At 43.3% G+C, this 9,602-nt stretch overlaps 1 protein-coding gene across 3 annotated transcripts; it reads right to left on the bottom strand.

The window, feature by feature from the left end:
* Positions 1-223: 223 nt before the first annotated feature.
* Positions 224-7,158, bottom strand: LOC311036728 (uncharacterized protein). 3 transcript variants are annotated; one of them, XR_014599887.1, is made up of 9 exons: positions 6,738-6,862; positions 3,782-3,868; positions 2,665-2,721; positions 2,481-2,559; positions 2,260-2,368; positions 1,828-1,985; positions 1,593-1,684; positions 1,108-1,227; positions 224-405 (listed from the first exon to the last, which is right to left on the bottom strand). XR_014599887.1 is itself a non-coding variant. In XM_084045636.1 (7 exons), exons 1-4 carry the CDS (start codon positions 7,080-7,082, stop codon positions 1,829-1,831), a joined length of 441 nt encoding a protein of 146 aa, XP_083901762.1. In that variant the 5' UTR covers positions 7,083-7,158; the 3' UTR covers positions 224-405; positions 1,097-1,227; positions 1,593-1,684; position 1,828. The 3 variants fall into 3 exon arrangements, 2 of the variants coding, with proteins under 2 accessions (XP_083901762.1, XP_083901761.1); XM_084045636.1 differs by lacking the exons at positions 2,481-2,559; positions 2,665-2,721; positions 3,782-3,868 and adding an exon at positions 7,029-7,158 and having other exon boundaries at positions 1,097-1,227; positions 6,738-6,858; XM_084045635.1 differs by lacking the exons at positions 2,481-2,559; positions 2,665-2,721; positions 3,782-3,868 and adding an exon at positions 7,029-7,158 and having other exon boundaries at positions 6,738-6,858.
* Between the last annotated feature and the right edge of the window lie 2,444 nt (positions 7,159-9,602).

Below are 9,602 nucleotides of genomic sequence, written 5' to 3'. Positions count from 1 at the left end.
CGTGTCTCAATTTTTTAAAAGGGTGAAAATAGCAAACTGCTATTTTCACTACAACTGCAACACTGACTTACCTGAAAATAGCCAACCTACTACTATTTTCACTAAAAGTGCAACACTGATTCTCAGGACTGTACTTATACCTCAAATGTTTGTGAATTGAAGACACATGATGTTTTATATGTAATTTTATTTTTGTTCTGTATGCACTGCACATTTTCCCTGCATAAGGACAATAAAACAGTTCTTAACATTCAAACTGTGTACTGTCTGTAGATCACACCGTTCTGTGCAAAAGATTTTTTTTTGTAATCATTACGTATTGGCAAAATAAGTAGATGGAAATTCTGATCCAGGGCCTGGAGAACGTCATCCTGGACTGCTCCACATCCTGTACTCCTGGAGGGTCTTGAGGCACAACAAGGGAAAAACGGTTTAAGTTGGTTGATTCAGTATTTAGATATTTGACATTCATTTCATCAGATCCTTCCTACAGTATGTAAACCCATTTTAACCCTGTTAGATTCATTGAAAACACATGTCCTGGTTTTGGGGAATGATATTGTCCTTCTACTGCGTGAAAGCCAGAGTAGACTTTAAGACCCTAAAACATGTTTTGAAAGTGAAATTGCTCTTAGTTTTTTAGTATTGGAATTCCAAACTATGACATGACTAGTATGAGTGTCAACATGGCTTCACCACTAGTATGAGTCTCAACATGAATGGCTTCACCACTATCTGAAACAACTCATGTTCACTGTGCAGAAATTGAAAAGTTCAGTAAGCATTTTTGAGTGCAGTCCATTCCACACAGTAGAAGTCTTAAAGGAATTCATACATTTAAAAGTTGGCAACATTATTATAAACAACATGGGATGTCTTTACACATTAGTTTGTCACTACATAGCGAAAAGGGACTAATTCATGTTATATGATCTGGAGAACTGATATAGTACTACAGTAGTTAACCTTTAAAGCTACTAATTACTACATAATATCAATACATTATGTAGCTCACGGTATGCGTACACACACACACACACACACACACACACACACACACACACACACACACACACACACACACACACACACACACCGTCACAATACCATGCATGTCTCCAGATCATCCAGCCTTTAAGCCCGTTTAGGAACCTTCTCCTCTGGGACTTCCAGATCTAGTTAGCCCTGCTGCTGTGAAGGACGACCTCGGCGCACAAGGTGGTCTGCCTAGGAGGAGCAGGAAGGAGAGAAATAAAAGGAAGAGGGGAAATTAGTAATGTGATGAGTGGACAAGATAATTAGACTCACTGAACTTGGTTCTCTCTAACCAATTAGTGTGGTTTTGTAAGGAAATAAATAATCTGTTAAGACCTGAGAAAAAATAGCAGCTTGCAGCACGGCACGAAGTGTGAGCTTGTATATCTGCTATTTTCTTTATAGCCAACACAAAATCTAAACAGACATATACTCCTGGTTTTAATGGGTTAAATGAGGGAGGGACAAACATTCTGCTGCTAAAAGGACAATACACAGAGAAAATGAGTAAAATATCTAAACATTCATAGACAACAACCATTAAGTGCAAGTCTTACCAGAGTATGTTGTGAGCTGGAGAGAGCCTCTAAAATCTCATGAACGATAGGGTCAGAAAGGAAAGATGCTTAGTTGACTCAGCTTCACCTCACTGAGAGACAATAAAAGGAGGCCATCGGGGTACATACAGAGAAAGACAAAGACAATCAAAGTCAATGACAGGAGTGAGGGAAGTTTTTTCTATTTTTAAGCAACAGACATTTGATTATTGAAGCAAAAACACAACATACAAACCTTAATATGTTAATAATATCAACCCCCGACTGCTCCAGTAGTGTTTTGGTGACAAAGCTCCTGGGAAGGACCATGGGTTAAGCTCTGGGCGAAGACTGCTCCTCTTCATCACATGGGGACACAGAGCCTCTGCTGCATCTACCATGCACTCCAATAGTCTGGAAACACACGACAGGACACACAGGACAGTCAAACAAAACGTTTTCTACTATAGTGCCACAAAAATGTGGCACTATCCAAATTTGAAACTGATCTAACTGATCTTTAGTGTCCTTTCTTATTGGCATGAGGCCATGGTGTGCACAGCCTGGTTGCTTGTATCTTTTATTGAAATTAATTCATATTTATCAGGAGTGCACATCTAATTCTTCCCCCTGATGTAATGTTGTTGATGTGGACATGAATAAAAGCAACTATGTGTACATATCATACCTGCCCACAGCAAGGCATGTCTTGTGGGGGCTTGTCCTTCTGCCTGCAGCACATTGCCCATGTAGACCTCTCCCATGTAGACCTCCATTCGCTTCCAAAACAGGGATTCCTAAATGCAACAAATGTGACAAGGCCAAGACTTTTAAAGTTTGTATATCATAACATAAGTAAATGTAATTAGCAGTAGGTGGTAAAAGAAGGCTTTCAAGGTCACCTCTCACCTCAACAAAGGCATCATGTGATGCTATAGTGTGTGAACCAGTTTATCATGGGCCAAGCTCAGGCTCTGATGGCTGAGACCTGAGAGAGAGACAAATGAAATGGGAGATGACTTTAACATGGGGGACACGGTGAGGGTTGCTGAGGAGAACCGAGACACAGAGCATGAATGAGTGTTTCACTGACCTGATCTTGGGGCTGCAGTGTTTGAAGAACTGAAGCATTGGTGGTATTCCTGCATTCCTGAGGTAGAGGCAGATGTGTGTGGTATGATGAATACTAACTAACTAACACTAACTAATCATTTGGGATCCACTGCTCTTTAGTCATCCTTACACATCCTCCCTGAAAAGCTCATCTGTGAAGGAAAACTGCCCATATTTCTGCATTCCTGAGGTGGTATGATGAATACAAGCTGATGAATACATGTGTCCATAGGGACCTCTGCTTTGATATGGTGGCATTGGTGGTGGCTGTTGTATGACCTGTCTTAACAGGGAGAAGCCATCTGCAATGGAGCTAGCCAATCTGTCAATGTTATTGCTCAACTGACTGAAACTATCAAACGCTCTCTTCTCTGATGCTTCCATCATATCCAGCATTCTCTTCTTCATCTGCAGTTCCTCTTCAGCGATGTTCACCATCTGATTCTCTGATGGGAGCTTTCTTTTCAGCCTGCTTTGTCTGTGTCCATCAAGTCTGGCCTTGAAAAAAAAGATTGAAAAGAATTGTTACAGCTGGCTTAAATACAAAAGTTAAACATACAGTAGACCAAAGACATAATATAAAACATTACAATCTTACATACCTGAAGTAGGGCTCGTCGTTCCTTGACCACTGAGGGGGTCAGACAGCTGCCATCAGACTCTTGCAGTGATCCAGACGCATCTGACGCTTCCGTGGGTGTAGGTGAAGATGAGTCTCTGACACGGTTATCTGCAGATGGATCCACGCTGTGAAGAGAAGCTGGGTCAACATCTGCCGTCTCGATACCAGATGGAAGGGTAGTTGTTGCAAGCAAACAAGTTCGAAGTAGAGCAGAAATACTCTTCAATGCCTGCTCTTCCGACCGGCGTCAACGACTGCCATGTATTTACCTCACTGTCAGTCCACACACGCCACCTGTTTAAAGTAAAAACATATTAAGCAGATATGTGAGTAATAATAGTTATATTTTTTCTTGTTTTATATTATATTAATTAGAGTAAGTTAAAATCATACAAAGACTTTTAAATAGTTTGTTTATCAGAACATAAGTAAATGTAAGTAGCGGTAAAATAGGGCTTCGGAGGTTACCCCTCACCTAAATGAAGGAATCAAATGTTATCCATCAGAGCCTGAGCTTCGCCAATGATGAACTGGTTCACACACACAGACTACAGCATGAGACCTGAGAGGGAGAGAAATAAAATGGAATCAAAAAGATGACAAGAGGGACAGTGAGGGTTGCTGAGGGGGAAGGTTACAGTCAGGGGAAGGGAGAGGAGATGAATTTGTAGCAATTGTAGAATTAGGCCTTAATTGTCCAATGTTCAAGCGTGTTATAATCATGTGTACTTTACATTACTCAAAACCATCTATTTAATTTCATTTAATATTATAGACAATTTAACATCTAGGTATCCACTCTTCCATGGTGCCCACTTTTCCTGTTACCATTATATAAAGTGCAATACAAAAATGTAAGGAAACTTGAATTTGGGCCATTATATCTCCCCTTTACTAATACCAATCAGTAAAGTGTTATATATCACAGGGTAGGGTCCTCTAGCAGCAGTGATATCTTACCTGAAACGTGCCATGAAGCAGTGTAACCTCAGCAGGGTGGCGGACCCCCTGCCCGACCCGCTCTGCCACAACACATCCAGCCGGCATCCGTTCAGGGTCTTCACTGGATGGCACCGCTCTGCCCAACTGTCCATAGTCCCCTCTGCCCCACGTCAACACTCTGCCACTCACTGGAACACAACACAACTGGTCATTATCCTCTCTGCCACTCACTAGGCGGGTGCAGTTATGGTTTGACCCAAAACAAATTGCAACAAAAGGTTTTTCAATGGATTATTGTAGTATTAGGTGTACTTAATAACATATCAAAAGTTTACCAAAATCGGACCACTAGAAAGGTAACATTTTCAAGATGGCCGCCGCCAGTTCCTTAAAAAGACCATTACTCCTTCATTATTCATCCTAGACAAGTAATGTTGGTGCCTAACCCCATGTTTTGGTAATCTTGAAATCTAATTAGCATATATAAATTATAGTCAAGTGATTACAAGTTCAATTATAAAGGAATTGGTTATAAGCATGGTTATAAGCACTGTGTGTGTGTGTGTGTGCGTGCGCACACACACACACACACACACACACACACACACACACACACACACACACACACACACACACACACACACACACACATCAATGTAATTGGACATTTCTCCCTTAATGCCCAGGATTGGTGAATTGGTAATTCACATTCTGTTGAAGCTTTCAGGAGGTTTCTTTTCATACCAAAAAGGAATAAATGCATTATTACTGGGTGGTACTGTGACATTTGTAAAAACATGGCTGTAAGTGATAAACTGGGAATGTTACACAAATCTTGGAAGAAATTCCTTACCGAGAAGTTTCTTCACTATTTTGTTTGTAAAGGTGAAATGAAATAATAATCCTGGTCCACTAGGGCAGTGGTTCCCAAACTGGGGGTCTCACTCAACAGTAAACAAACCAACATACAGTATACGTGTACAGGGTATCTGCACCTTTCTAAAGTTACAATTTAATGACTCTTAAAACCTTTTTAATAGCAAATTGGCCAAATTCTCAAATATTAGAGTGGAGAAATGGCCCCTTATGGGCCTGGAGAGGATGTGCAAGTCAGCACAGAGCTATCACAACATTTAGTGTCTACTGTCTTGGGTAGGGGTGGTAGAGGAGTGTGGCCGGATAGGGTTCAGATTTGCTTGTCACAGACATCTTATTCCTGAGATTGTAGTAGTTGTGTGGGGTTTTAGTGTAAAATTAATTTCACATGTCTTTTATTTTGTGATTGGTACTGCTGGCAATAACCTTGAACTTTTTTTCTGGATCATTTTAACTTTAAAAATTGATTTGAGGGGAGAGGACGCTCTGAGCCATAATGATAAGTCACTGGGGGGAAAATTAATGGTCAGCCACCAACCAGACACCGACTCTCCTGTGAGCCAGTCCGACATAGGGACACCCGTGTCTGCCTGACACACAGTCATGCGCCACGTGGAGGTCTTACAACCACAACTATGGGGGTGGGGGGGTCCCTCCTCACTAACTATGCCCACTCACGAGTGCCCATCTCGGGCATAGGAGCCAGCATGGAGGTCCACTTGGGACCAGTGGGACTATCCAGTGAGCCAGGCGACATAGGGATACTCCTCTCAGCCTAACGCATTAGCTTCATTTCTGCCTCCTCCTCACTCTGTCCTCCAGCGTGAGGTGAGTGCAGGCTCCCTAAGCCACTTGGAGAGAAATCTGGCAAGATACAAGTGTATCTTTCATGTATCGTTTTGGGAACTGTCTTTGTTGAAATGTGTGGTGTATAATTTCTCCTCCTCCACATGACAACCCTCCAAGCTCTGGAATAGTCCAGCAATCCAACTGTGACACGTCATAATTGCTGTCACTTCAAAATGACGCTCCTTGCCTCCTCGCCTCCTCGCTCGGAGGCAGGGCTTAGGCGGAGGACTTGAGGATGGACACTTGAAAATTGGAATTTGGCTATCGCGATGCACAACGTGCATCAGGGGCTGACAAGCCCCATTCTCTTTAGCTGCCTATGAGCACTCGTCCTGAGCTCCCAAGTGCCCCACTATAGCTTTAATGGGACATGTCTGAGCCAACTGTTGAAGGTTTTGCACCTCGGACATGGGGGAGAGGAGAAGCTCAGGGTCTCCTTGGCTCCTATAACTTTGCTCTTCTGTGCTCCAAGTGCCCAGGGAGCAATCCAATGACCCCCACTCCCCATACTCCCCTGTACCCACCTGAGGGGAACCCTAGGCCCACTAAACTCTACACCAGACCCCATTTTACCTCCTCACACAACCCCACCCCCATACTCCCCTCTGCCTAGGCACCCAGTAGAGAAATGGGTTCTGACAGCTCTGCACTAACCTCCTTTTTTGAGCTCTAGAGCTAAAAAAAACAGCCTCAACAGCACAAACTAAGCCATCATCAATATTATTATGTACAGCTAATGTACTGCGAGCCATTAAATCCCTCACCTTGAAGCCCTTTCAGGCATGTACACCATGGTGGAAGCCAGAGGACAAGACCCGGTCGGACCTCCACTTCACTGTTCACAACCCCAGACAATGAAGGAGATGATGTCAGATATAGGGATTCCTAAAGAGAGAAAGGAGATATATGGAGAACCACCAGGCTGGAACCATAAATTCACAATTACATAACAATTTATTTTACACACCCGTTAAGTTACCATAAATAATCAATACATCACATTCATTTTCACTACACACATTTAAAGCTGTTTGAACAGAGCTGTGTTGTCTTACCTGTGTGGTCGGTGGAAGCTGTTCGTCTGGCTGGGCTTCGATCACTGTTCCCATCTCCTTCCAGCATCTCTTTCTCTGGTGTCTGATGGTCTTCAAAAGACACCGGTGGTTTCGAAAATAATAAGGCAAGTGTGTGTATCTCTATCCAAAAAGTCCTGTGTGGTTGGTGGAAGCTGTTGGTCTGGCTGGGCTTCGATCACTGTTCCCATCTCCTTTCAGCATCTCTTTCTCTGGTGTCTGATGGTCTTCAAAAGACACCGGTGGTTTCGAAAATAATAAGGCAAGTGTGTGTATCTCTATCCAAAAAGTCCTGTGTGGTTGGTGGAAGCTGTTGGTCTGGCTGGGCTCCGATCACTGTTCCCATCTCGTTCCGTAGTGTCTGATGGTCTTCAAAAGACCTCGCAGTAGACTGGACTCCGGAGGTTTTGATAACAGGTACTGTGGTCATCAATGTGGGATGCACAGGTGGTGAGGGGCACTCACTCACGGCACCATTTTTGGGTTAACACTTGGGCGGGCACACACACACACACACACACACACACACACACACACACACACACACACACACACACACACACACACACACACACACACACACACACAGAGCACCATTTTTGGGGGGAGACTGGGGCACACACACACACTCACTCAGACTCAGGGCAGTTGCAGGGGAACCACCCCAGATCTGCTCGCACGGTTCGAAATAAATGAGAATTACCCTTCCATGGCCGCTCTTACGACCGGCGTCTACGGCCCTATATTTACAACGTATTGCCTTGAGCTTTGTTGTTATTATGGACTTGGTAATCTCCTCCTTGCGATGAGGGTAGTCGGTATTTGTCTCTGGTGGGTACTGTTCTAAGAACAAAGCCAGAATGTCGGTATATTTACTCATGCAAGTCTCCCAGTCCACGTTTTCAAAGGTTCTGTTCACTTTGAACTCGAGCACAACACTGAGGAACAATTACACCTCACTGTCAGTCCACACATAAGAATCCCCTTTGGCTTTTGGTGGCATTGTGGAAAAACGATCTACAAACTAAACTGTAACTACTCTTTGACTGTGAGCCAAGGAGCTAGTGATGCTTAATGTATTGCTGACACACACACACACACACACAGTATGTGCCCCAGTCTTCCCCCACAAATGATGCCCACACACACACACACACACACACACACACACACACACACACACACACACACACACACACACACACACACACACACACACACACACACACACACAGGACACCCTTTTTGGGGGAAAACTGGGCACTAGAGAAGAGTGGGCACTAGAGAAGAGTAGGCACAAGGGAAATCTGGGCAGGTAAACAGAGTGGGCATTGGAAAATCTGGGCACCTCAGAAGAGTGGCCACTAGGGAAATGCGGCCACCAAGACAGAGTGGGCACCAGAACTCGGAAGAGTGGGCACTAGGGGAAATCCAGTCACCAAAACGGGAATACTTTCTTAGGATTTGTGACCACTGAACGCTTTCGCACCTGTCTGGCATGTGTATTGGAATGCAACTACATCAGATTATTGAAAACTGTCTAACACAAACCTTAACCCTAACCTCAATCAAACTATGCCTAACCCTAACCTTAGTAAAACTATGCCTAACGCTAAACATAACCTCAGTAAAACTATACCTAACCTCAGTAAAACTATGCCTAAACCTAACCTTAAGCTCAAACTATGCCTAACCCAAACCTTACTAAAACTATGCCTAAACCTAACCTTAAGCTCAAACTATGCCTAACCCAAACCTTAAGCTCAAACTATGCCTAACGCCAAACCTTACTAATACTATGCCTTACGCTAAACATAACCTCAGTAAAACTATACCTAAGCTCAAACTATGCCTAACCCAAACCTTACTAAAACTATGCCTTACGCTAAACATAACCTCAGTAAAACTATACCTAAGCTCAAACTATGCCTAACCCAAACCTTACTAAAACTATGCCTTACGCTAAACATAACCTCAGTAAAACTATACCTAAGCTCAAACTATGCTTAACCTAAACCTTACTAAAACTATGCCTTACGCTAAACATAACCTCAGTAAAACTATACCTAAGCTCAGAAAAACTATGCCTAAACCTAACCTTTACCTCAATCAAACTGCTGTATGCCTAACCCAAACCTTAGTAAAACTATGACTAATGCTAAACATAACCTTAGTAAAACTATACCTAAACCTAACCTCGCAGAACTATGCCTAACCTGAACCTCAAACTAACAAAAAATCTTAATGTTGTTGCATTCCAGTAATACACATGCCACACAGGTGCAAAACGCGTTCTGTGGACACAAACCCACAAGAATTCCCGTTTAGGTGCCCAGATTTCCCCTAGTGCCCAATCTTCTGAGGTCTAGTGCCCACTCTATTTTGGTGCCCACATTTCCCCAGTGCCCACTCTTCCAAGGTTCCCAGATTTCCTGGTGCCCTCTCCGTTTTGGTGCTCAGATTTCCCTTGTGCCTATTCTGTTAAGGTGCCCTGAATTGCCTAATGCCCACTCTTCATAGGTGCCCAGTTGTCTCTAGTGCCCAGAATGTTTTGGT

The sequence above is a fragment of the Gymnoscopelus microlampas genome (assembly GCF_963454915.1).
Source record: "Gymnoscopelus microlampas genome assembly, chromosome: 20".
Lineage (NCBI taxonomy): Eukaryota > Metazoa > Chordata > Actinopteri > Myctophiformes > Myctophidae > Gymnoscopelus > Gymnoscopelus microlampas.
Note: the sequence above shows the minus strand (reverse complement) of the source record. Positions and strands in the feature narration are given on the sequence as shown.

Excerpts from the sequence above, each read along its gene's own strand:
- LOC311036728 (XM_084045636.1), bottom strand. The coding sequence starts at position 7,082 with ATGGGAACAGTGATCGAAGCCCAGCCAGACGAACAGCTTCCACCGACC. Across the intron at positions 2,369-6,737 it reads ATGCCTGAAAGGGCTTCAAG|GAATCCCTGTTTTGGAAGCG; the intron begins GTGAGGGATTTA and ends TGTTGCATTTAG. Across the intron at positions 1,986-2,259 it reads ACATGCCTTGCTGTGGGCAG|ACTATTGGAGTGCATGGTAG; the intron begins GTATGATATGTA and ends GTGTGTTTCCAG.